The sequence below is a fragment of the Polistes fuscatus genome, unplaced genomic scaffold (genome assembly GCF_010416935.1).
Source record: "Polistes fuscatus isolate 324 unplaced genomic scaffold, CU_Pfus_HIC Scaffold7, whole genome shotgun sequence".
NCBI classification, from domain to species: Eukaryota; Metazoa; Arthropoda; class Insecta; order Hymenoptera; family Vespidae; genus Polistes; species Polistes fuscatus.
Genome location: NW_025113151.1, coordinates 9,502,151 through 9,529,264, shown reverse-complemented (window position 1 = coordinate 9,529,264; position 27,114 = coordinate 9,502,151). Strand labels below are relative to the sequence as shown.

The window sequence follows — 27,114 nt, the reverse complement described above, 5'->3', positions numbered from 1 at the left end:
AGAAAGAAAGAAAAATACGAGATCGCATAAATCATTTTTCAAAATAAATTGTGTAACTTTTGCAACGATTTTTCAACGACCTATTTTTGATAATAATTTTTAAATAATATGCCTGCGTTTTTGAAAAAACGAAAATAACACACAGATCAATCAATCAATCGGAGCTTTTTGAAGCTCTTTATAAAGTATCGGAAAGGGAGGACTTAGAAGTTGCCTTTCATCAATTTCATTCGTATCAGTCGGAATATGTAGTTTTTGTACCAATACATGATGGAGTTGAGTATTGTATTATCAATACTTAATTTAGATTAAATATCCAGAATGTTAATTGCTAACTAGAAATTTCTCGATTTATATTTAATAAGATGAAGTAAAAAAAAAACTAAGAAACAAACAAATAAAAATAAAAAAAGAAACTGCTTTATAATATGCAATAAAAAAAAATAACTAAACAACAACAACCAATAGCAACACACGATTAAAATACGAAAAGGGATAAAATTAGTTTGGAAAAGATGATACTGCACTTCATTGTATTTTATGTGCAAATATTTCAATTGTAGATCGTTCATTTGTTTGTCTAATTACTTTGCAAACGATTAGGAAACATTGTAGAGTTTTTTTTTATTGTTTATCGTTGTTTTTTTTTCTTTTTGGTTTCTTTTCGTTTTTTCTTCAAATAGATGTTTAGTAAAAAAAATTTTTATTGCCGTTATTCGCGCGCCTGTTAAAAAAGAAAAAAAAAAGGACGACGTATTCGTCAAAATGAGAAATAGAATTATAAAGATGGAAAAAGATAAAGAGAGACATTTCTTCGAACGAGAGAGTGAAAGCGATAGAGAGAAATAAAAGCATGGATTTATGTTTCTGTTTTTTTGTTTTTTTCGAAATCTCTGTACAAAAAAAGAAAAAAATGTTCATGGAAACAAAAAAAAGAATAGATTAATGTATAATTTAAAAATGTCGATCCTGTAAAAGTTTCTCTGGAAAAGCTTTTAAAATCATAGCCAAGCTTTTGCTTTTATTTAACGAAACGTACGGCCTTTAATGTTTTACGCGTAAGGGATACTTGCTATAGTAAAAATCTATTACAAAATAAAAAAAATAAATAAAATCCTCGTAATGGTATTACCACGAAGTGTGGAAAAAAAGAAAAGGAAATGAAAGAAAGTTAGGTTCGTCGAGAAGTTTCTCTAATTGTGAAAAAGAAAAAAATAAAAGGGGAAAAAAAAAGTTAATAAAAAGTAAAAAAAAATATACATGCATATCTTTCCGAAGCGTTTCGAACCACCACAGTTTTTCAACTTGACTGGGGGTTTGTTTCCGCTCCTAGGATTTGATACTAATAACTGTATACCGAGATAATCCGTATTATACTAATCGCTATCGGAAAACTACGAGTTTATATTATACCGAGGATATTTGTTCCGACTTTCATTGCTAGAAAATAGGAAAGCGTAAAAATAATGACTTGAAGAAGGAAAGAAGGGAAAAAACGAAAGAAAGGAAGGGAAAAAAAAATCACTCTATTATTATCAATACTGCCGTATCAAAAGAATCTCTTGGTCCAAAATTACGTCGTATAAATTATATATTATCAATTTATTACCATTACTCGTGAGAAAATAAAATTTAAAAATAAAAAAGTGTGTATCGATTAGGGATGAAAAAAAATTGTAAGAGAAAAAAAAAGATAGATAAGAAGAACTTAAGAAACTTGAAATGAAGGTGCAAAAATAGTTGAACATCTTTTATGAAGAAGAAAAGAAAAAAAAAAAAAGAGAATGAAGAAAAAGAAATACATCTTTTTACATCCGTTTCGACGTTACGTAAATGACATTACGCGATATATTCATACGAAATGAAAGACAGAAATTTAAAAAAGAAAAAAAAAAAGGAAATCAACAACATGATGTAATATTATCGCATAGAGAAAAGAAAAAGAAAAGAAAAAGACGTATGACGAATACACACATCACATTGTATATTTTACGTAAGGCTTTAAATGTTTAATCAAATAACTCTATTATATTATAATATATCTATATATATTTGTATCGATGGTTTTTCCTGCCCTATTTGATTTTAGAGTTTAGGGTCTCTATGTTACAAGAGAGAACGTCTAAATGCGAGTGTTGTTTAGTGGCACACTGAGGAACCCCCCTCTCCTAACTGAATAAAAACAGAGAATTTAACAAAAAGAGAGAGACTTATTTCGATTAGTGATAACAATAATAAATTGTAATATTGTAATTACAATGTTTGTTGCGAGAATTGTGAAAGAACGAACGGTAATTGGGATATAACGGAGCCTACATACGAATTTTCGCGCGTTTTATTAAGAGTCCTCAGATTGGGCTAAGCAAAGCAGCAGTTACGTTTCGCGAAGCTTTAGAAGCTTCTCGCTAGATGTCGTTCATAATTCTCTATTTGAAAATACGCGGGAATTATGAACAAGATCTGTCTTCTCTTGCGACTTGCGCTCGATTGTTTTATCGATCCGAAGAACGATATTAGAAATTTCATTTATCATATATCTCTTTTATTTATTTTTTTTCTTGCCTTTTTTCTTTTTTTTTTTTATATCTTTTAAAAGATTCTTCGGAACTATAATCGAGCGCAAGTTAAAGTTAGAAAAAACAATAGAGAGTAGTTGGAATTAATTGGTTAGAAATGCAAAGAATATGCACATTTGAAAGCAGATAACCGAACACGTGGATTAATCGGTAATCTGCTTCCATTTTTTCATCGTAGAGTCACTTGTAAATTTCTTCTTTTTAGATATTCTTATAAAATTGTCATCATTTCGTATATGTATTTAGATACTATTTCTAAACACTAATACGTAAGTCAGGACTATAGAAAATTTGTTGTCGAGCATAGTCCTTCGAAAAAGAAAACTGAAAAACAAAAATAACATAGAAATCGTCTATGTTAAAATAATAATAATTTGTTCTTTGAACTGTTCATATATAATAAACAATAAGGGGTTCATCAGACATAGGTCTTGTATTATTTAAATAAATTTCGTTGGACAGGGCGCAATGCGTTATATTTTATCTCGAGAGAAAGAAAGAAAGAAAGAAAGAAAGAGTGAGAGAACAAAAAGAAAGAAAGAAAGAAAGAAAATAGCAACATCCAAGAAAGATCAAAAGAAAAAGAGAATGTAGCACCTACGATTTCACAAACGTGATACAATTATAATTATGTGTAAAATTGTAAAATTCGTCGCGATAATATACGGGCTGAGATCAACGTGCTTTCTTTATTTTTTGAGTGATTATTATCCTTCTTTATGCGCCATTATCATATTTTTCTCCAAATGATGAAAATTATCACACTCAACAAGGGAAACGTTCGTCGCAAGCTTGATATATAGATTGTATTTTTGGCTTATTATTGTAAGACTGACTATGTTGCTATATTAAAGATTGCTTCAAAAATATCTGCGACTTTTTTCCCTCCAAATCAAATTCACAACCTTTTCACATTGATAATATAATAAATAAATAATTATTTTTTATATGTGTGTATGTGTGTTATCTTCAGTTTGCAAAATTTATTTATTTTCTTTGCTAAAGTCATATTTTATGAATTCTATGCTATGAGATGCAAATGGGTTAATTATACATGTTTGTAAACATATTTTTAATTCGATTTTTCATTTATTTTTATAAATGTTATAAAACATAAAAACATTTTCAATGAATGTTAAACGCAACTTCTTTCTTTTAAGTTATATATCTCCTCTATAATATGAAAATTATACATATAGTTCAGGACAGTTCTTTTTCTTTTATTAAGATATAAATTATCTTTGTACCTCTTTTTCATATACATATTTATTCATATATATATAAGGTGTCCCAAAAATGCTTTACTGAAGTAAAAAATTAGAAATTATTTTGTGCCAAGTATCTGCATCATAAATTCATATTTTTTTGAACAACACTATAACTAGAAATTCATGTCTTAAAATAAAAAACAGAACATTGTAATTCTGTTTCTTCATTTTTATAGTTAAGTAACTTTTGGAACATCTCGTATATATTAAAAAAAGAACTGGTCTCCTATTGAACACATGTATATAGCACAAAATATTTAAAATATAAGCTATTTTATAACAGACTTTTGCATGGACGGCATTATAAAGATTATGCAGATCAAGAATCTGCTTTAAAGACTTGCAATGCATCTACTTTTTATACGACACTAAAGACGCAATTTATACTTATGATATACATCAATAAATATCTTTATCTTTGTATGCATACATCTTATCGAATACAAAACCTTAATATCGTATATTAGTAGAGCATTGCGCAATTTAATATAAGTGAGAAGTAAGTTATAATATATATATATATATAACTTATTACATTATAATATAATACTTAAAATATAAATTTTAACTGTCGACTCTATTAAAATATATATATCTCTTATGCTTATCTAAAACAATGAAATTTGTTAATATGTATGTCTTTATTCTTTTTCCCAAATATATCTTTGGATATGAACGAACACACATATAACTGGACGGTATCGTTTTCTTTTATCTCTTAGCCGTTTAGAGCAAATTTTTATGCTCAAATATTCTATATACAAACAATTGAGAAATATTATTTTGCACAAATTGAAAAACTATGTGCAAAAAATTGTTTGAATTATATATATATATAATATTAAATCAGTGATTAGATCGATGGAATATACTTCCAAATAAAATATGAGTTAATAATTAAGTAATAAAAAATATTTATATGACAAATGATAGTCTGTCATATTATCATTTATGATTCTATAATTGGAAACAAGAAATAAATAATACTTTTGTTCACGTTATTTGTATCATCGAAATATTTTGTTAATTTTTCTATCGTGGAATGGTTATTAATCGAGGAATGTAAAAGTAAACTATCCTATGTTGAATTCTTGTGTTCGATAATATCTCGTTATAGTTATTAGAATAGTTGTAATAAGAATCAGATATGTCGGAGACATTAAAATAGTAGCGGCATTATAAATGGGGCAGTACGGACATTGGGAACTGCCGCAAACCTCACAGATATTTAGAGTGTAAGTTGGTAAAGCATCAAATATAGATTCATTAAACCGTTCTGGAGCATAGTAATCGTATACTCTGATGGGAAGGTATCGTGACATATTTGCAACTGGATACCATCTTTCTATCGTAAAATTAACACAAGTTTCTTCCTGATCTAAATAATCAAAATAAAATAAGATTTTTCTTCCTTGGAAGCGTGCTCTTTGTAAATTCCTTACTTTTCTTGATAATACATATTTATCAAGATTTTGTTGCTGAATTATGTAACCAGTTGGAACAGCTACATCTAAAACTGCCATTCCAGAGCGAGATGATTCATGAACATTTGTCCACCTATATGGAAATTATATATTTGTCAAAAATAATTCAATTATATAAGATATATGTTTTTTTTAATTCTAAGATGATTCATTTTTAAATTACCTCTGGCAACTGAGATATGAAATATGAGATTGATTTCTACCATGGAAATTAGCTCTGGTTACTAAATCAAATGCCTGAACAGGTGGTTGAGTCTGAAATCTTTTAATGTCAACGTTATATTGTACAGACATTTGTAAGATCGCATATCCAGCACCTTTTGCTTGTACTTTTACTGTTCCCCATGCTTCAGGTATCTGTTAAAGGAAAAGCGCAAAAAATATATTAAATATAGAAATTAATAATTATACGATGTGTATATTACTATTCAAAATATACATACCTCAATAGATTGAAGTCTTGCAAGATTCTGTGGATTTACAGATAAAGTTTTTGGCGTTCCTGGTAAAGCTGTAGCTTCAATAGTTACGTTTAACGAACTAACATCCCTAATTCTTGATCTAACAGTATAATCCATTAAGGCTTTCATAGCCCATGCACTGTCTTGTGTAGAAGCCCATCCTCCATCTGTCAATCTCTGCGCATTTAACCATTTTACTATTGGCTCTATCATTACTTCTTGTCTTGCGACATAAACGAGAAGAGCATATGCCGTTGTTTCTATATTTTCTGCATCATACTTATAAGGTAAACGTGGTAGGAGGAATGGTTTTTGATTTTCTAATTTTTGTGGTGGAGGTGGAACAGCTTCTCTACCCCAATACGTCAAACCACCTTCTCTACGTGCATGTCTAGTCAATATATTAAATGCTTGTTCTGCAGTAGAAGCTTTTGCCATTAATAATGCATATGATACAATAGCAACCTCGTATGGATTGCCTTTTTCTTCTAAAAGTTTCATATTCCTCTCCAACCACTTAACAGCCTTAGCGGAAGCTAAGGCAACTTGGGAACCCAAACCACCTGTTAAGTCTCTTACAGTTTCCAATGTAATAAGTACATGAGCAGTAAGACTAACATTTCTGAACCTTATAAAATCATTTTCATAATTGAGAGAGCTATTCATTTTACGATCCGGTAACCACGTCACTTCATAAAATGATCCTTCTGGAGTTTGATGTTTTAATACCCAAGAAACCGCTTGTGTGATTACATAAGGATCTATATACAGATAGTTTTCCCACTCATAAAAGCTTGCTTCCTGAAAGATGCGTGCGCAATAAGCAGTAAGCCATACACTAGATGCAGATTGATTCCAATCACTGCGGAAAAGACTGAAAGATCCATCGGGATTCATAAATGAAAGTTGGCGTTGATATCCAATGTTCATATAATAAAAACTTTCCTTCTCTTGTGTTCTATTACGTTGATTGACTAAACGCATATACATTGTTGTATACATATTAGCGGCAAAACTAAACATATTTTGTTCTGCACAATCCATAGGAAGATCTATGAGACTTGTAGCATTGACAGGCATTGTTGGAAATATAGGTCCAACGACATCACCAACTACACTTATAGTTGCCTTATTTGATCCAAACACATAATAACGATTTTCATCATAAGATATAATTGGTGTTTCTGTAATATTAACGTGCATATATTGGAATACATATGCTCTGTTACTCAAATCAAGGAGAATAGATTGATGCCTATGTTGAGGTAGGCCATCAGCTTCCACATGTAAGGTGCGTGTAACTGAATCACGTCCTATTAATGTCATTGCATAAATATGTATTTTAATATCGCCTAATCTTACGGGAACAATAGGTAGGTATACAACAGTTGCATCTTGAGCACGTATCCATAAAAAGAATTGATGTTCTCCAAAAGACGTCCGTGGTTTATATGATTGCACAATACCATTATCCTCAACATGAACAAATTTGTAATCCTTAGATCCTGTTAAAACAACTGTAGCTTCGATATCTCCACGCATATAATTAAAGACAGATACTCTTATGCCAATTTGTTCGCCTTGCTTACTATGTGTTGGCATTTCTACATTAATATAAAATGGCAGAATTCCTGTATATTCCAATGCTTTCGGTAACATTCCAAAACCTTTACTAGGAGACATACCAAAGGCTGTGACCATCCAATGAACTGGTCTGCGTGGAACATCTATATTGAAAATTTGTCTGCCATGTGGTCCTATGTTTATATCTTTCCAAAGCCAAACATTTTCGTATTGCCTTTGAATTCTATTGAAACGCCACTTTCTAAACTCTAAAATATCAGTTGCATTGCCATGTACACAGCGCGCTTCATCTGTACCATCTTCACAATCAAAAACACCATCACACTTTTTATCTAATCTATAACAACGTCCTGAAAGGCACTCTCCATATCCTTGAGTTCTATTACAATGATCTGGTCGTCTATAGATCAATGCATCTGTAAAAACAACTAGTCCAATGTACTCAAAAGTACGATTTACGTCTACCCCAAATGTAGAGGATGGAAAATAAACCATTTCATCGGGGTCTCCACCGTGAAGTAACCAAGTATGAGAATAAGTTCCATTGGTGTCTTCATCAAAGTGTGCCATTTTAGATATAACATTTGCATAAGTCAATTCATTACCAGCTTGCATAGTGTAAAAAGATCGATCAATACCTGATAATGCAATATATGCTCCTGGTTCTCCATAAATAGCAACTTCCACGTTTTCACCTGTACGTGCCTTTTTGTTATTAATAAATACTGTAAAATTATTACGAGAGATGCCATTTACAGGGAAAGTTAAAGAATCTGCAACAACATCCCCATAATGTCCAATATAATATACAACTGCAGTTGCAACTGGTGCCATTTCAGGACTAAGTGGTACCGCGAAAGTTTTTATATTATGCTGCATATATTCTTGTCCACTAAGAAGTATTGTTCCTTTGGCCATGACAATATAGTTAAAATAATCTATGTGAAAATTTGTTTGTACGTGAAAGATTATGTATTCTCCAACTTTAGCTTTTTCGGTTGACGTTATTATTTTAATATGTTTCTGATTAGGAGATTCATGTGCAAATAGTAATAATTCAGATTGAGCTCTAAATCCTTCGCTATCGGTAAAATATGCAGATATTTTCATAGATGTTATGTCATTGAGCAATTGTTGAGTTTGTTCCACATTGTTTGGATATCCTATTTCTTGTCTGAGATCTATTTTAGTAGACCAAATACCATCATTTTCTGGAGAAGGTATCAGATTTTGCGAATCTAAAGATCTTCTTCCACCAGACTTCAATTCAACTTCTCCACGTATTTCCATTCTTGCTCCTCTAAGTTGAGCAGGTCGTAATGCTGAATTGTCATGGAAAGATGCAACTAAATGCACGGTAAAAGGCATAGCTGGCTTGAACACTTGCGGAGTACCACCTAGAAAACTTACTTTTATAGTCGAATTGAATATCCTAGCCATAGAATAACCAACGACAACTTCATCTAAAAATCTTTCTCCAACAGTTGCAACGATGGTTACTTCCATTCCATCCAAAGATGGAGCAATATTAAGTAATTCTCCCATTGGATATTGAAAATAATATGTTCCATTAAAAAATCTCATTACAGGTACTTTCTCTTCATAAGCATTTGGTTGTCTAAACCACGAAGGATAATATTCATTAAAATTAAAATATCTTTCTACAGGCTCAATGAACGTTGTTGAACTTTCAGTTCTACTTATAGGTTTAAAAGATGCTTTAAGAGTTAAATTTCCTTTTACGGGTGCCCCAGAGGTATAATTTGCTTGAACAATACCATGAATGTAAGGATCATTTTCGAAAAAAAATGCTGGCATTGTGACATTAACTTCAAAACGTGTTTGATAATACTCTTCTACGAAAAATGTTTTCTCTTCTACTTGTCCTTGAGCTATAACTTGTATAATCCACTCTCCAAAAACTGGCTGATCTGACAACTGATACGATAAAGAGACAGTCCCTAAATTACTTTGTCTGCTTAACCAACGTCTCATAATTCGTCTGTATGGATCTAGCATATAAACATCAATAGGGCTATTAAAAGCTTTCAATTCAGTGTCTATGGGCACAGCTCTAAATCGTACCGTCTCTCCTTGCATATATACTGGCTTATCTAACTGAATAAAAATTGTCATAGATCTTTGCGAAAATATAAGTTTGGTTTCATTTAAAAATGCTTGACCTCCTGTCAAACTATTGTAAAATCCTTCTATACGTAAGTTATAATCCCCTTGTACAGATGTAGGTGGCATACGCATTAACAATGTTTCTGGTATGCCTTCCTTAACTACCTGATGATCAGTTGCAATTTCCACTCCATTGCGTTGTATAGAAGAACGTACAACCATTGGTAATGTACTATGTAAAACACTTACAGGTACTCGATAAATCTGACCTGGACGTACCATACGCGATGCTACCACAAAATATGTACTAAAATATGAAAACGATATAAGCATATTAACATAATAATAATAATAATAATATTATATGATACTCATAATACTTAAGAATACTCACGCTTCTTTTATTATCATATTTTCATTTTTGTTTCCACTAAACCATGGTGATCGAGTTGTTTCTGTAGATTCTTGACATTCTCCACCGAGCACAGTTAACAATAAAAGAAAATACCACATATTTCTAAAATAAATAAATAATATAAATAAACATAGAAATCTCTCTCCCTTTAATAGTTCTTATGGCAGTATACTATTCTATAAAAATAATTAACGTTTATAATCATATAACCTTTGAAAAGTAATTCATGAAATGTTTATAATTTAATTTATATCACGAGCGTGATAAAAACCACAGAAATACCGCACTAAGTATATAATAGCATTGATAAAATTATTATAACAAAATAACAGCAAAACTTAACCATTCATTAAATAAAGCAAGAGTAGGATAGTTTATGGTCAACGCCCAAAATGCTTACTAATACAATTAATATCTTATATACAGATGTCGCTTTAATATCGTTAGTTAGCGGACACGCCAATGTCGATAAAGTAGAAAAACTACTTATAATCAAGAAAGATTATAAGTAGAAAGAAAGCGGTGATAGGCTGAACATTTCGCGCTACTATAACAGCTCCTAAGCTACGTTGCGACAAAAATACAAACTAATATTGCAGTGCCGTCTCATGCTCTTATGTTTTAATTAATTGTAAAAATTATTTGTATATATATTTCACCAAATAGAAAAATTAAAAAACAACATTAAAGAAAAAGAATTAAAATAATAATACAAAAATAATGTAAAAGGCATCAAAGTAATTTAATTATCATAAATATACTAGTGATCAAATTAATGCGCGCCACAAGTGAAAGGCACCCCTCGTACAGACTCTTATAATACGGTCATGGGCATCTGTAGTAAACTAAAATTCGAAATCGGTTCGTTAGAAGTGTGAAGAACACGAGATAAGTTAGGTGTGTTTTACGTGATACAGAAAAATCTTAATTCCAAAGAAGATATAAATTAAAATAATATACTTAAGAATCATCTGTTCAAATACAAGAGTACAAGTAAGTAAAATAATCTAAATAAACGGTGAAATATAATTTGTTGAGAACGCTTTTCCTTGAATAAACTTGCAGCTCTGGAAACGAAAGTTTTATAGAATAAGCATGAGAGTAAAATAGATAGAGAAAATACTTTCCAAAATATCCGAGAGAAACTGAATCAAGTGTGTGCGTACTCGACAAATTATAAAACATTTTATATAAATAATACTCGTGAAGAATAATAGTTTATTGTGAAAATGAAAAAAAATAAACATCTCATAGATATTAGAAAATATTATTTATAAATATATTGTTAATTGTTTATAGATATACACACAAAATGCAGCGACCATTCAGAATAAGAAAAGAAATTGCCTTTTTAATGAATCAACCACCAGAAGGAATATTTTGTTTTAGAAAAGAAGGTACAGATGATGGCATAATAGTTACAATTGTTGGTCCTCCTGGATGTTCTTATGAAGCGGATGTTCTTGAGTTAGATCTCGATTTGCCACCACGATATCCGTTTCATCCACCACATATACAATTTCGGACGCCAGTTTATCACCCAAATATTGATAACAATGGTCGAATTTGTTTAGATTTATTAAAAATGCCACCTACAGGTGCTTGGAAACCAACTTTAAAATTAGCTGATGTTTTAGTTGCTATTAAATTATTACTTATACATCCAAATGTCGATGATCCGCTTATGCCGGAAATTGCAGATGAATATATTAATAATAGACTTTCTTTTGAGATTAAAGCTCGTAGGTTACACGATTGCAAAAGAAAGAGAAGTCTTGCTCCTAGTTTATTCTAATCAAATTTAAAAAAAAAGTATCATAAAAATGTTATTTATGTATTTAATAGTGATGTGAAATTATGCATACTTCTTTTTATATATGACTACTTCAAATATTGACTTTAAAAATGTTTTTTTACAATATATTTTCTTAATATAAAAGTATGTACTACAATTCTTACAAAATTCCTATGTTGTATATGCACTTTTTTCTACCCTTGTATATGCATTACTTTTATTAAAAAACATTTTCACATTTTCTATTAATTATTTATATATAATTTGTTAAATAAAAATACATTCAAGATATAATAAGCCATTTTTTTCTTTTTAAATATAATTTACACCTTATAAAGTATATTGAATGAACAAAATTAGGCACAAAACAAACAATACAACCAATACGGAAAAATGAAAAACACAACTTCTTTTTATTATTCAAGTATCACATCGAAGCAATTAATGTTAACGATTATTAATGAAGATTTATATCATAAATTGAATAATTTCTTATTCCCTTGATCTAAATGAAGATTTTCTTATTAATATATTATTAAATATAAAAAGATTATTAAATAATTTATTTAATGATTATATCATAAAAATTTAAAGATATTTATAAAAAATAATAAAAGTCATTATACACTAATGATTTTCTATGAAGAGTTATATTACTTTTGGACAGATAATCATTTACCAAAAGTTATAAACTTTTAACATAATTATATATAATGTTTATAATATAAAAGAGATCACAATTTTATTTTTCTTAAATATAAGTAAAGATTGGCATACATTCAAAATAATAATGAAATAAATCGTTAATCTAAATTACCATGCTACTAATTATAAATAGCTTGTAATAGAAATGTAAATAGATAAAATTAAATGAATATTATTATACCCTTCAAATATATAAATGAAAATATTTATACTTCAATAATAAACTTGCTTCCAATTAGAAAATACATAAAATCTCATACGATAACATTAAGCATTGTATACAAGAGAAATACAAAGCTGAAACTATTTTTAGAAAGCTAACACATATGAAAGATATGCTTATAAGAAATATTTAAAACATATTCGTGAAACATTTCTATCACTCATATTAAGTATTTGCAATAACTTGATAGACAAATTCGTCGTTTTTAATGTATAAACAATAGGTAAATATTTTGTAAATTATAATTTTTATTCATTAATAAGAACGTTTATTGCATGCCTTAAGCGCGATACGCGAAGGCTATGCTTTACTAGGGCCCAAAAATCAAATTTTATTTATTTATTTTTTTTTTCAGTTCTTGTCTCAACAACCAAAAGAAAGTCACTAAATAAATTTAAAAAATTCATAAAAATTATATCAATTAATTCTTTAATTTTGTATTTTCTCAAATTAAAAATGGAAGAACTAGACGACGACATGAAACATTTGTTATTGTATTATTTCCGAAAGGGCAAAAACGCATGGCAAGCTCATCTTAAGTTACGTAAACTATATGGGTATGATGCCTTTACTGAAAGACAGTGTATACATTGGTTTGCCAGATTTCGTTTTGGCGATTTTACATTAGAAGATATCCCACGATCTGCACGTCCAGTAGAACATACGATCGATCTTAAGACCCTTGTCAACTACAATCCACTTATCACAATACGTGAAATTTCAGAGAAGCTCAATGTATCGCAAAGATTAATTAGACAAAAATTAAAAAAGCTGGGCTACGTCAAGAAACTCAATGAATGGACCTTAGAAGAGAATCTTAATTCCAAAGAAGATACAGATTGAAATAATATACTTAAGAATCATCTGTTCAAATACAAGAGTACAAGTAAGTAAAATAATCTAAATAAACGGTGAAATATAATTTGTTGAGAACGCTTTTCCTTGAATAAACTTGCAGCTCTGGAAACGAAAGTTTTATAGAATAAGCATGAGAGTAAAATATATAGAGAAAATACTTTCCAAAATATCCGAGAGAAACTGAATCAAGTGTGTGCGTACTCGACAAATTATAAAACATTTTATATAAATAATACTCGTGAAGAATAATAGTTTATTGTGAAAATGAAAAAAAATAAACATCTCATAGATATTAGAAAATATTATTTATAAATATATTGTTAATTGTTTATAGATATACACACAAAATGCAGCGACCATTCAGAATAAGAAAAGAAATTGCCTTTTTAATGAATCAACCACCAGAAGGAATATTTTGTTTTAGAAAAGAAGGTACAGATGATGGCATAATAGTTACAATTGTTGGTCCTCCTGGATGTTCTTATGAAGTGGATGTTCTTGAGTTAGATCTCGATTTGCCACCACGATATCCGTTTCATCCACCACATATACAATTTCGGACGCCAGTTTATCACCCAAATATTGATAACAATGGTCGCATTTATTTAGATTTATTAAAAATGCTACCTACAGGTGCTTGGAAACAAACTTTAAAATTAGCTGTGATATTTTAGTTATTAAATTACATAAAATTATTACTATTATTTAATTATTAAATTATTACTATTAAATTATTACTTATACATACAAATGTCGATGATGCGCTTATGCCAGAAATTGCAAATGATATTTTAATAATAGACTTTCGTTTGAGATTAAAGCTCGTAGGTTACATGATTGCAAAAGAAAGAGAAGTCTTACTCCTAGTATAATCTAATCAAATTAAAAAAACAAGTATCATAAAAATTTTATTTATGTATTTAATAGTGATGTGAAATTGTGCATACTTCTTTTTATATATGACTACTTCAAATATTGATTTTAAAAATGTTTTTATACAATATAATTTCTTGATATAAAAGTACGTATTACAATTCTTACAAAATTCCTATGTTGTACATGCACTTTTTTCAACTCTTGTATACGCATTACTTTTATTAAAAAACATTTTCACATTTTCTATTAATTAATTTGTTAAATAAAAATACATTCAAGATACAAAATAAGCTTTCTTTTCTTTTTAAATATAATTTACACACCTTATGAAGTATATTGAATGAACAATTAGGCACACAACAAAGGCAGTTGAAAATATCTTATCATCTATTATTACATATAAATTTATAATAAGCAACAATAATATATACAACCAATACGAAAAAATGGATAACATAAATTCTTGTTATTTTACAAGTATCACATCGAAGCAATTAATGTTAACTGTTATTAATGAACATTTATATCATAAATTAAATAATTTTTTATTCCCTTGATCCAAATGAATATTCTCTTGCTTGGAATTGTCACGAATTTATAATGAATTCATAACATAGATAGAATATAAGCTTGAAGTAAGCAAAGATTATTAAATAATTGATTTAATGATTTGTAATATCATAAAAATGTAAAGATATTTATAAAAAATAATAAAAGTCATTATACATTAATGATTATCTAGGAAGATTTGTATTACTTTTGGACAGATAATCATTTACCAAAAGTTATAAACTTTTAACATAATTATATATAATGTTTATAATATAAAAGAGATCACAATTTTATTTTTCTTAAATATAAGTAAAGATTGGCATACATTCAAAATAATAATGAAATAAATCGTTAATCTAAATTACCATGCTACTAATTATAAATAGCTTGTAATAGAAATGTAAATAGATAAAATTAAATGAATATTATTATACCCTTCACATATATAAATGAAAATATTTATACTTCAATAATAAACCTGCTTTCAATTAGAAAATACATAAAATCTCATACGATAACATTAAGCATTGTATACAAGAGAAATACAAAGCTCAAACTATTTTTAAAAAAAAAGCTAACACATATGAAAGATATGTTTATAAGAAATATTTAAAACATATTCGTGAAACATTTCTATCACTCATATTAAGTATTTGCAATAACTTGATAGACAAGTAAATTTAATATAATCATGCTTAAAATTGATGGCAACTTATGTTTATTGCTATTACTGCATGACCATGTAAATTTCATCTTGTGAAGAATGTTGTACTTCAAGATGATAAGAATTGATGACTTTTGGTCTAGGTGACATTGGAACGTATTCAGAACTATCGATTATTGCTTGCTGTGGATGCATTATTTTATATTCAGAAAGTGGTGTGATGTCATTTGGAGTAACAGATCTAGTATCTCCTTCAGAATCTAAACCATCTTCGCTAATACTACAAAAAATTAATATACAAAATTAAATTGATGTAATGAAAGTATTCTAGAAATAAAATACCGTTTAATAAAACGAACCTGCCATTCCTAGTAGATGCAGATCCACACCGCTGTCGAGGTGGTAGCGGTGGTGGTTGCAGTTGAAGACCATGAGAATTAAAAATAAGATCTTCTGGATCTTCATAAAAATTAGAAGTTACTGATACAATTCTAGAACAATTAGTATTGTCAATAATTTCTTCATAAACTCCGGAAGCCACAGAAACATTGGAAACTCTTCTATTTGATGAAGTATCATCTAAATCTTTAATACTAGATACAATATCAGGAATACTAGATGGTTTTTGTTGATAAATATTATCAAAAACTCTGGTGAGAATAGGTTTCTTCCCATTCACAACTTTATCAAGGCTATGACTGTTTGTCATATCATTTAATGATTTAACATCATTTCCTGAACGAGAAGATAAAAGTAATCCTAATCCTGCATTAATAAGACTAAATGCAATTTTGCTCTTTATTGCTGGAAAAGTTGTTGTACTTTCTTCACAATGTCCTAATATTCTAAGATCACCTTCGCTTAAACTTAAAGGCCTCTGATCGATATGTTTGTGCCTTGGACCACGGCCCTGAGTCACTAAGTCTTGTAACAATTTACTAGCCTTTAAACAAAATACATAAAGTTCCCCGACTCCAGCACGGAACTCTTTAGTAGTATGAATTACACATATACGTTTAACATCTTCTGGACGACCCACTGTAGTTAAATGAAATTGTTTCATTTCTTTCCATTCTAGATGCAGTATTATTTCACCAGAATGAATATCTTTGATAAATACTCCTATTTGACTGGCTACTAAATCTCCGTATAAACCTATAGAAAATTAGAAACTTTTTTGAATACATTATACGTAAATGTGAATAATACCAAATTAAAATTAAAATAAAATAAATAATTCAATAAGAATAATGATTAAAATTACCAGTTAAACCAGCCAATCTGGAATGTGCGTTATCTATAATAGAAATATTATAGGACCGGTCCATGAATCTATGTCTTCTTGGTTTTAATAATTGACGAATATTTGACATCCAACGTTGTGTCTCTGTTTCAGAGCAACCCGATAGATACAATAATGGTTTTCTTTCTTTATTTAAGAATATGCCAAACGCAAACTGTTTAGATTTAGATTGAGTACGATATACAATAGCATCGTAAGGTACTATAATAGAATTGTCCTTTTCATTTTGAGAAATCCCACCACTGCTTATACCATAGTCCAATTGTATTTCTAAACCTGGTCCTAATTTTTTTACCATACACCAATGTCTTTTCCAAACTTTCCATGGCGCTAAAGATCTTTTTCTCACTTTTTGTGTTAAGCATCTTGTTCCTGACAACTTAGCATCCAAAAAGCCACAATATATTTCTGTATCTTCTGCCATATATTATAAATAATAATGTTCCCTAATAATGTATACAAAATAAAATTAACTTAATAATATTGTTATTAAAGAAAATTATTAAAAATAAATAGCAACAGTTATTCCAAATATTACAACAGTATAAATGAATGCACTTGAAACGATTAAAATAAAATAAGACATTTTTAATAATAAATTTGTATACACAAATAAACAGATATATAGAAAGAAAGACAGAAAAAAGAGAAAGAGAGAAAAAGAAATGAAATAACCTTTCACAAATCATTTAGTAACTTTTCACCTCAAATCTCCTTAATCTTTAAATGATCAAAATGAAAATAAATCATCGTTGCAAATTGAAGAAATATAAAAACGGTGTTCGTTAAATCCCTTCGATATATGACAATATATAATCACTTTAAACTAGAGATGCCGATTTTAAATCGATATCTCGAAGCTCGATCTTTCGCGTCAAAAATTTCGATATCTTAGAATTAATTATAAAAATTATATAATTTGTTTTTGCAAGTATATAGATACAGTAAAGATCAATTTTTTATTTAGAAAAAAAAAGCAAATTTTTATATCGATAATATAATTGTAAAATAAAAACTTAGAAAATTTCAGAACATAATCGTACTTTTTTTCTTGTTATGAATTATGATGTTGGCTTCCCTGATGTGAGAAATCGTTGCCTAGTCGATATGTTGGACTTCCTGCGATGAAAAATTGGTTGGTTTGTTTGTATATTCAACATTACATTATATTCAGCGTTGCCAAGAGAAATCCCTCTCATGTAAAATAACATAATCCCCACTGCCACTCTACACGTCACCTGCGTCACGTGACAAGGATTATGTCCTGTGATACGCCGACACACCTTAAACCTAACCTAATCATAAACCTTGCATCCTACTTTCTCCCACTATCATTCGATTTAATCTCTTTTCTTCTTTTGATATGGTAACACTTATTATACCATATTATATCATTACCCAGAATTTAAATTCAAAAAATTCAAAACCAGCTTATAGTATTTTGTAATTTAACGATAATTTAACATTAGTTTAAAGAAAAATGTTATAAATTTGAAATGTTATAAATATTAAATTAATTGCAATATAAATCATTCTCAATTGTGAATCGATCTTGATGGGATGAATTTTATCAATTTACATATATTAGGAATATAAAGATGATGCATTATGTTTTTATTCATTTAATCGACAATATAAACATTCTTTGTCATTGGCATTAATATTAATAAAGGAAAGATGCGAATTATGTATTCCTTATTAGATATGGAATAAATTGAAGGTATAGTAACGTCAATGACGTTATCGGTGAAACAGTCATCATTATTAAACATGTAATCTGTTTAATCTGTTACTCCTGGCAACGAGTCGGACAACGGACAACAAAAATATTCAGTTTAATGTTCTATTTTATTAATAGGCAAGTATTTCTTATCAGAATTAATATTTTTATCTTACACTGTCATCAATCTATTATTCATATTTGCAATTTCATAAAAATAACTTTTTCTTTATTTATAAATTAATAATGTTTAAATTTGAAAAAAAAACTGAAATTAATTATCTGTAATAATTGGAATTATTGTTGGTATTTTAACTCTCTCTCTCTCTCTCTGTGGATTGTTTATAAATAAAATAAATATAATATCTGTTTACGTGACTTTGAAAGAAAACGTTGACTTTTGAAGAAAAACAAAATAATATCGTTACTCTTCTTTCACTCTGTAATTATATGCACGCCACGCAAGTATTTGTGACTGGCAAAAGTATAATTTATTCGGAATAGTTTGCGTGTCCTCACTGTCACCGACATCTCCATAATGACGTTATACTAATAGCCCTTAAAGTTCCCTGATATAATGATCGTAAAATTGCTAATAAATAAACCTATTAAAGTTCTCTGTCCTGTACTTTCTGTTGAATAGGATTAAGTTATCCTTGCTCGTAGCTTCGTACAGGACTGTATTCCTTAAGAAATCCTTCATAAATAATCATTATAGTTTAGACAACTGTTATTGAATAAAAAAAAATAATTATAATAAAATCTAGAAATTGTTACATCTCTTGCATAACTATTTTCATATCTTTTTTAAAAATGTTACGCCGTAAAAGGGTATAAATTTACATTGACTATTATCTTTCTATTATTTCCTTAATTTTAATTAATAGTGTTATGTTATTCATTTTACAGGGTGCCGGAAAGGGTATTAAAAAAATGGCTAAAAAAACAATACCTACTGCACTTCAGACTGATGTTACTAATGACGATGAATGGGCTCAAATCTTAACTAAAAAGGGCTTGTTAGGAAAGTATTATTGCTTGAATAAAAAAAAAACATACTGTACTATTGTTATTACTTCATTAAATCTTCTTTTTTCTTTTACAGTGGTTGATATTTATGCTACATGGAGCGGACCGTGTACGGGTATGGTGAGCACTTTAAAAAAAATTAAAATGGAAATTGGCGGGGACGCGTTAAGTTATGCTACGGTAATTTCATCTATTTTTATTATCAACTAAGTTTTTAATAATGATTGAAACAGTAATGAACAATTTTACAGGCAAGGTGCGATAATATAACTGATCTTCAGCGTTTTAAAGAAAAAAGCGAACCTATTTGGATGTTCATTCGTGTAAATAAATGCGTCTACTTAATTTCGTTAAAGAAAATGAAATAATAAATATTTATTTTGATATTCACAGGATGGTATGATGATTAATCTAATGTTCGGCGCGCATTGTCCACAATTGATCAAAATGTTAACCACGGAATTTCAAAAAATTCAAAATGGAGATGAACCGGAGTAAGTTTGTATTACGTTTTTTATATTAATATCTTATTTTTATTTATCTTTAAATTACAGATTCTGTATATCTGTAAACGAATGTAGTCCAGAAGAAAATACACGAATGCGCGTAGCCGAAGAAGCTCGAATAACTAAGGAAGCAGAAAAGAAAGCTCAAAAAGGTATTTGCAGAAGCATTGGTATCGTTATTGAAATTAAATTAATTTTTTATTATTAATATTTATTTACGCCTATAATGAATCTTTTATAGAAGCAGAAACTAAAGCAAAATACGAAGCAGAAATGAATCATTTAACTAATTCGTTAATTGATGAAACTTGTCTCTTATTGTATCCATGGATATTTAAAGACGAAGAAGGCCATAAAAGAGATAAAAAATGTTGCCCACCGTACGTGGAATTAGTTGAAGAAATCTTACCAGGAAATTATATTATTGAACAGGAAATACGAAAGCGATTGAACGAAGATATTCTTGATAAAATGTTTCACGAGGTTCTTTTATTGAACTTATTTTCTTTTCAACTTTGATATTTGTTTTGTGTGTCACAAATCACAATTAAATAATTTCTTCTTTTTAGTCTGATTATGTACTCACGGATCGTGCAAGACAATTGATTTTAGACGGTAAATGTATGCTTATGCGTTTAAGAAAAAATGAATCTACAAATGAAATGGACATTCATCAGCATTTGATTACTTTACTGTTTGGAGAACCAGTGTTACCTTCAGCATATCAGTGCTTCACGGACGAGATGTAATACATAAATCATTCTTAATAAGGAACAACTATATTTTAACTCTTTCTTGCCGTAATGGTTATTTATCTCGAATTTCGACAGAAAAAAGTAAATTTTACAAGTAATATTGAATGTTTATGATAAAAAGATTATTTGTTTAATAGCTATTGTGGTCGACATCGACCAGCTGTAATATCAGCGGAAATGGAAAATGATCCATTTCCTATTGTCTGGACTCCACCTAATGCTAGAAACAAGGCAACTGTATTTCGTTTGATTTTTAGTAAATATACAGATACTACATATCCAGTAAGTAAGTATACAATTTCAAATAATTTAATATCAAAGAAATTAATTTAACCATTACGGAAAATTTTATAGTATGAAGATAAGACAAAAAACGAACCAATAATTATTTTCAAATACGACAGTACGAGGAAGAACGAGTTGAAAATGGTTTTGGAAATGTACAACGATGAAGTCGTAGATTTTGGAGTTTTTGAGTGTGATAAACTTTCAAATATTAAGTTGATAGCAAAATCAATTGAAGATTTCGAGTCTAATACTGAAGAAAAAACAGGGTATATTTTCAAAGATTAAACATTATATACTAAAAACTATATAAAAAAAAATATGAAAACTAAAAGATTTCATATTTTTCTGTACAGTTATGAAGTATTTATATGTACTGTAAAAAAGGTAGGACGCGAAGCCTTTTTAGCATTTGCTGGCATTGGTCCATTTTATGTTAGTGATAATCATGAAAGTGCAAACGAAGAATCGAAATTATATTTTCCAAGTGTTAGTGCATTGGAAGAAATACAGTCTGATGATGAAGATAAAGTAGAAGAAGTAATAGATGATGCAGTGACAATAGAAAATATTAATTAAATTATTGTGAAAAGGGAAAAGATAAAAAAAATATGAAAACGTGTAAAACCAGCATTTATTTCTTATAACCACAACTACGCCTACGGCCTCTGGCTCTTTCAAATTTTCTACCCTTTGAACGTACTAAGGGTTTTGTATGCGAGTGTGGAACACCTGGTGCCAATCCAAAGTGTTTCACAGCTTCGCGTGCATTACGTCTACCTTGCATCAAAACTGTTTTTTTCCCAAGAGGGGCACGAAGAGCTAACTGATCAAAAGTAATTATTTCGCCACCAGCTTTCAAGATGCGGCCTCTAGCTTTTTCAGTAATACGTAGTGCGCAAACCTAAGATACACACACACACAAAGTAAATATATATTATTAATTAAATTCTAGATAAATAAGCTATATATATATATATATGTGTAAATTTCGATGGCTATATGTATTGTACAAATCTTACTGTTAATTTCGGAATTTCAAAAATTCTAGCATCATCTGTAACAGTTCCAACAATGACTGCAATACAATTTTCATGTCCAGGCTTCTTCATAAATCTAACAACACGTGCTAATGAAATTGGAGGACGATGAATCTTACTCATAAACAGTCGTTTCAGAATTATTTGATTGAATTTTGAGTTTGTTCTACGTGCCAAGAATCGGTAGAGCTGGAATACAAAAATTATTTTTATTTATACACTATATTATGACGTACTATGTATGCATGTGTCAACTAATATAATTGCCTTTTCTTTTAAACGAAAAGACAGAATAGGAAAGCTGACTAATTTCTATAGCGAATTTACAAAATTGAATTAGTCTATATTTGCTAAGACTAACACAGAGTGCTATTCGCAATAACCTTACGGATAACATAACCTTACTTCTGAAAAAGTAGTGTAAAGGTTTTACAAAAAATATAAAACTCCGGTTAGAGCCTTAACACAAGAAATTGGTGAAACTCTTCTCGACAAAAACCAATAAAAAGAATGACTTACTTTTACAAGAAGCCGTAAATAAACATCTTGCGATTTCGGTTCTGTTCGTCGAACCTTTCTATCGTGTTTGTGGTTAATATCGATACCCTGGAATAAGAATAGTTATCGTTTAATTAAGTTTTCTTATTCTGCATCTGCAGAAGAATTATATTTTGTTTCGATTTTTGCACAAATGAGACATTTTGTTTGATTTTTTTAAGGATAGAAAATTTTCACATTATCTCACCATTTTAACAATCCGGAAAAGAAAGCATGCTCAGACGTATCTTGAACTAAAATGAAACAACGTACGATATAGAGGGCGCTTAAGACGAACTTTTAAAATTATGATTTACTTGTAAACTTTAATAATATAAATTTTATTTTTTGGATAACTTAATCGTATGTTAAGAAGTACAATTTACAATATTTAAAAATTTTATGAATCAAATTAATTGAAAGGACTGAATTTACAATCGTAAATAAAATAGTTCAGTTGCGCACTCTATAGTATATTTTATACACTATTGATTTATATGTATGTGTTACCATTAATCTGTATAATTCGGTCAATTCATGAAATAACTAGACTTATTTAAGAAAGTATTTAAAAAGAATTCTATTATATACTTCAATTAGTTGTTTTGGGAAATAATTAAGTAAAATATGATTTCACGGAAGACGAGTATTTAAAGTATGAAATTATTGTATTAATTATGTAATACATTTATCTGTAACTTCACATTATAATTACTAAATGATGAAATATTTAAAAAATAAAGTAAACATCAATTTATTTGTCGATTTATACCACATGCGTATCAAACGCTTCGAGATTTCTTTGATGTGTTTCTTTTATTATACTTCTTAAATGTGCTACTAATTATGATAGTGTACTAAGTAAAATAATTTAAAAAATGAATTTTATGATTTATTGTATATTACAATTATTTAAATTAGAATGTGTAACGGCATTAGCCATCATCACACCTTTGACACAACTTCGATGAATTACTGAAAAAAATTAGATTATAAAGCAATCTAGTTTGGAGTTAAAATTCAATTGTTCCAATTTTTGAAGATTATTTTAAACTCAATAGAGAATCCAAGTCTACAAGTCAACATTTATATGAATGTTTACTTATTATAAAATCTTGCGCCCACATAACTGATGACACATTTAAAGTTTACTTCTTATAGCCGCAACTACGCCTACGGCCTCTGGCTCTTTCAAATTTTCTACCCTTTGAACGTACTAAGGGTTTTGTATGCGAGTGTGGAACACCTGGTGCCAATCCAAAGTGTTTCACAGCTTCGCGTGCATTACGTCTACCTTGCATCAAAACTGTTTTTTTCCCAAGAGGGGCACGAAGAGCTAACTGATCAAAAGTAATTATTTCACCACCAGCTTTCAAGATGCGGCCTCTAGCTTTTTCAGTAATACGTAGTGCGCAAACCTAAGATACACACACACACAAAGTAAATATATATTATTAATTAAATTCTAGATAAATAAGCTATATATATATATATATGTGTAAATTTCGATGGCTATATGTATTGTACAAATCTTACTGTTAATTTCGGAATTTCAAAAATTCTAGCATCATCTGTAACAGTTCCAACAATGACTGCAATACAATTTTCATGTCCAGGCTTCTTCATAAATCTAACAACACGTGCTAATGAAATTGGAGGACGATGAATCTTACTCATAAACAGACGTTTCAGAATGATTTGATTGAATTTTGAATTTGTTCTACGTGCCAAGAATCGGTAGAGCTGGAATACAAAAATTATTTTCATTTATACACTATATTATGACGTACTATGTATGCATGTGTCAACTAATATAATTGCCTTTTCTTTTAAACGAAAAGACAGAATAGGAAAGCTGACTAATTTCTATAGCGAATTTACAAAATTGAATTAGTCTATATTTGCTAAGACTAACACAGAGTGCTATTCGCAATAACCTTACGGATAACATAACCTTACTTCTGAAAAAGTAGTGTTAAGGTTTTACAAAAAATATAAAACTCCGGTTAGAGCCTTAACACAAGAAATTGGTGAAACTCTTCTCGACAAAAACTAATAAAAAGAATGACTTACTTTAAAGAAAAAAGCGAACCTATTTGGATGTTCATTCGTGTAAATAAATGCGTCTACTTAATTTCGTTAAAGAAAATGAAATAATAAATATTTATTTTGATATTCACAGGATGGTATGATGATTAATCTAATGTTCGGCGCGCATTGTCCACAATTGATCAAAATGTTAACCACGGAATTTCAAAAAATTCAAAATGGAGATGAACCGGAGTAAGTTTGTATTACGTTTTTTATATTAATATCTTATTTTTATTTATCTTTAAATTACAGATTCTGTATATCTGTAAACGAATGTAGTCCAGAAGAAAATACACGAATGCGCGTAGCCGAAGAAGCTCGAATAACTAAGGAAGCAGAAAAGAAAGCTCAAAAAGGTATTTGCAGAAGCATTGGTATCGTTATTGAAATTAAATTAATTTTTTATTATTAATATTTATTTACGCCTATAATGAATCTTTTATAGAAGCAGAAACTAAAGCAAAATACGAAGCAGAAATGAATCATTTAACTAATTCGTTAATTGATGAAACTTGTCTCTTATTGTATCCATGGATATTTAAAGACGAAGAAGGCCATAAAAGAGATAAAAAATGTTGCCCACCGTACGTGGAATTAGTTGAAGAAATCTTACCAGGAAATTATATTATTGAACAGGAAATACGAAAGCGATTGAACGAAGATATTCTTGATAAAATGTTTCACGAGGTTCTTTTATTGAACTTATTTTCTTTTCAACTTTGATATTTGTTTTGTGTGTCACAAATCACAATTAAATAATTTCTTCTTTTTAGTCTGATTATGTACTCACGGATCGTGCAAGACAATTGATTTTAGACGGTAAATGTATGCTTATGCGTTTAAGAAAAAATGAATCTACAAATGAAATGGACATTCATCAGCATTTGATTACTTTACTGTTTGGAGAACCAGTGTTACCTTCAGCATATCAGTGCTTCACGGACGAGATGTAATACATAAATCATTCTTAATAAGGAACAACTATATTTTAACTCTTTCTTGCCGTAATGGTTATTTATCTCGAATTTCGACAGAAAAAAGTAAATTTTACAAGTAATATTGAATGTTTATGATAAAAAGATTATTTGTTTAATAGCTATTGTGGTCGACATCGACCAGCTGTAATATCAGCGGAAATGGAAAATGATCCATTTCCTATTGTCTGGACTCCACCTAATGCTAGAAACAAGGCAACTGTATTTCGTTTGATTTTTAGTAAATATACAGATACTACATATCCAGTAAGTAAGTATACAATTTCAAATAATTTAATATCAAAGAAATTAATTTAACCATTACGGAAAATTTTATAGTATGAAGATAAGACAAAAAACGAACCAATAATTATTTTCAAATACGACAGTACGAGGAAGAACGAGTTGAAAATGGTTTTGGAAATGTACAACGATGAAGTCGTAGATTTTGGAGTTTTTGAGTGTGATAAACTTTCAAATATTAAGTTGATAGCAAAATCAATTGAAGATTTCGAGTCTAATACTGAAGAAAAAACAGGGTATATTTTCAAAGATTAAACATTATATACTAAAAACTATATAAAAAAAATATGAAAACTAAAAGATTTCATATTTTTCTGTACAGTTATGAAGTATTTATATGTACTGTAAAAAAGGTAGGACGCGAAGCCTTTTTAGCATTTGCTGGCATTGGTCCATTTTATGTTAGTGATAATCATGAAAGTGCAAACGAAGAATCGAAATTATATTTTCCAAGTGTTAGTGCATTGGAAGAAATACAGTCTGATGATGAAGATAAAGTAGAAGAAGTAATAGATGATGCAGTGACAATAGAAAATATTAATTAAATTATTGTGAAAAGGGAAAAGATAAAAAAAATATGAAAACGTGTAAAACCAGCATTTATTTCTTATAACCACAACTACGCCTACGGCCTCTGGCTCTTTCAAATTTTCTACCCTTTGAACGTACTAAGGGTTTTGTATGCGAGTGTGGAACACCTGGTGCCAATCCAAAGTGTTTCACAGCTTCGCGTGCATTACGTCTACCTTGCATCAAAACTGTTTTTTTCCCAAGAGGGGCACGAAGAGCTAACTGATCAAAAGTAATTATTTCGCCACCAGCTTTCAAGATGCGGCCTCTAGCTTTTTCAGTAATACGTAGTGCGCAAACCTAAGATACACACACACACAAAGTAAATATATATTATTAATTAAATTCTAGATAAATAAGCTATATATATATATATATGTGTAAATTTCGATGGCTATATGTATTGTACAAAT

The 27,114-nt window shown here is 29.2% G+C and overlaps 7 protein-coding genes and 2 long non-coding RNA genes across 16 annotated transcripts in view; 5 read left to right on the top strand and 4 right to left on the bottom strand.

Moving 5' to 3' along the window:
* Positions 1-4,871: 4,871 nt before the first annotated feature.
* LOC122524326 (CD109 antigen) lies at positions 4,872-10,303 on the bottom strand. Of its 2 annotated transcripts, XM_043646494.1 has the most exons (5): positions 10,126-10,303; positions 9,895-10,017; positions 5,772-9,807; positions 5,492-5,685; positions 4,872-5,401 (listed from the first exon to the last, which is right to left on the bottom strand). In XM_043646494.1, exons 2-5 carry the CDS (start codon positions 10,011-10,013, stop codon positions 4,918-4,920), a joined length of 4,833 nt encoding a protein of 1,610 aa, XP_043502429.1. In that variant the 5' UTR covers positions 10,014-10,017; positions 10,126-10,303; the 3' UTR covers positions 4,872-4,917. The 2 variants fall into 2 exon arrangements, with proteins under 2 accessions (XP_043502429.1, XP_043502430.1); XM_043646495.1 differs by lacking the exon at positions 10,126-10,303 and having other exon boundaries at positions 9,895-10,107.
* Positions 10,304-10,779: 476 nt separating this feature from the next.
* LOC122524079 lies at positions 10,780-11,249 on the top strand. The gene is made up of 2 exons (XR_006305454.1): positions 10,780-10,908; positions 11,215-11,249. It is a non-coding gene; the product is annotated as an uncharacterized LOC122524079 (long non-coding RNA).
* Positions 11,250-11,269: 20 nt separating this feature from the next.
* On the top strand, positions 11,270-11,745 carry LOC122524300 (ubiquitin-conjugating enzyme E2 T-like). The gene has a single exon (XM_043646462.1). It carries the CDS (start codon positions 11,270-11,272, stop codon positions 11,708-11,710), a length of 441 nt encoding a protein of 146 aa, XP_043502397.1. The 3' UTR covers positions 11,711-11,745.
* Positions 11,746-13,207: 1,462 nt separating this feature from the next.
* Positions 13,208-13,865, top strand: LOC122523852. The gene is made up of 2 exons (XR_006305394.1): positions 13,208-13,524; positions 13,831-13,865. It is a non-coding gene; the product is annotated as an uncharacterized LOC122523852 (long non-coding RNA).
* A 787-nt stretch (positions 13,866-14,652) lies between these two features.
* Positions 14,653-18,204, bottom strand: LOC122523842. 3 transcript variants are annotated; one of them, XM_043645758.1, is made up of 4 exons: positions 17,935-18,204; positions 16,853-17,337; positions 15,948-16,743; positions 14,653-15,868 (listed from the first exon to the last, which is right to left on the bottom strand). In XM_043645758.1, exons 2-4 carry the CDS (start codon positions 17,313-17,315, stop codon positions 15,652-15,654), a joined length of 1,476 nt encoding a protein of 491 aa, XP_043501693.1. In that variant the 5' UTR covers positions 17,316-17,337; positions 17,935-18,204; the 3' UTR covers positions 14,653-15,651. The 3 variants fall into 3 exon arrangements, with proteins under 3 accessions (XP_043501693.1, XP_043501692.1, XP_043501694.1); XM_043645757.1 differs by lacking the exon at positions 17,935-18,204 and adding an exon at positions 17,567-17,922; XM_043645759.1 differs by lacking the exon at positions 17,935-18,204 and adding an exon at positions 17,596-17,922.
* A 284-nt stretch (positions 18,205-18,488) lies between these two features.
* LOC122523843 lies at positions 18,489-21,778 on the top strand. The gene is made up of 11 exons (XM_043645761.1): positions 18,489-18,749; positions 19,521-19,635; positions 19,717-19,820; positions 19,892-19,963; positions 20,034-20,134; positions 20,195-20,298; positions 20,388-20,629; positions 20,716-20,891; positions 21,039-21,183; positions 21,256-21,455; positions 21,543-21,778. Exons 2-11 carry the CDS (start codon positions 19,545-19,547, stop codon positions 21,763-21,765), a joined length of 1,458 nt encoding a protein of 485 aa, XP_043501696.1. The 5' UTR covers positions 18,489-18,749; positions 19,521-19,544; the 3' UTR covers positions 21,766-21,778.
* Positions 21,779-21,802: 24 nt separating this feature from the next.
* Positions 21,803-23,034, bottom strand: LOC122523850 (60S ribosomal protein L18). The gene is made up of 4 exons (XM_043645783.1): positions 22,972-23,034; positions 22,746-22,832; positions 22,209-22,415; positions 21,803-22,090 (listed from the first exon to the last, which is right to left on the bottom strand). Exons 1-4 carry the CDS (start codon positions 22,972-22,974, stop codon positions 21,821-21,823), a joined length of 567 nt encoding a protein of 188 aa, XP_043501718.1. The 5' UTR covers positions 22,975-23,034; the 3' UTR covers positions 21,803-21,820.
* LOC122523848 lies at positions 22,378-26,689 on the top strand. 3 transcript variants are annotated; one of them, XM_043645777.1, is made up of 9 exons: positions 22,378-22,725; positions 24,817-24,875; positions 24,946-25,046; positions 25,107-25,210; positions 25,300-25,541; positions 25,628-25,803; positions 25,951-26,095; positions 26,168-26,367; positions 26,454-26,689. In XM_043645777.1, exons 2-9 carry the CDS (start codon positions 24,828-24,830, stop codon positions 26,674-26,676), a joined length of 1,239 nt encoding a protein of 412 aa, XP_043501712.1. In that variant the 5' UTR covers positions 22,378-22,725; positions 24,817-24,827; the 3' UTR covers positions 26,677-26,689. The 3 variants fall into 3 exon arrangements, with proteins under 3 accessions (XP_043501712.1, XP_043501711.1, XP_043501713.1); XM_043645776.1 differs by lacking the exon at positions 22,378-22,725 and adding an exon at positions 24,410-24,500 and having other exon boundaries at positions 24,605-24,875; XM_043645778.1 differs by lacking the exons at positions 22,378-22,725; positions 24,817-24,875 and adding an exon at positions 24,413-24,500.
* Positions 23,634-27,114, bottom strand: part of LOC122523838 (60S ribosomal protein L18) — a 28,913-nt gene continuing 25,432 nt past the window's right edge. For 2 of the 3 annotated variants that reach the window (XM_043645742.1, XM_043645750.1), the window contains one exon: positions 26,714-27,001. In XM_043645742.1, coding sequence (XP_043501677.1) covers positions 26,732-27,001 — 270 coding nt within the window. In that variant the 3' untranslated portion in view covers positions 26,714-26,731. Of the gene's footprint in view, positions 24,182-24,299; positions 24,507-26,713; positions 27,002-27,114 lie in introns of those variants that run through there. The other variant, XM_043645741.1, reaches the window with a different exon arrangement.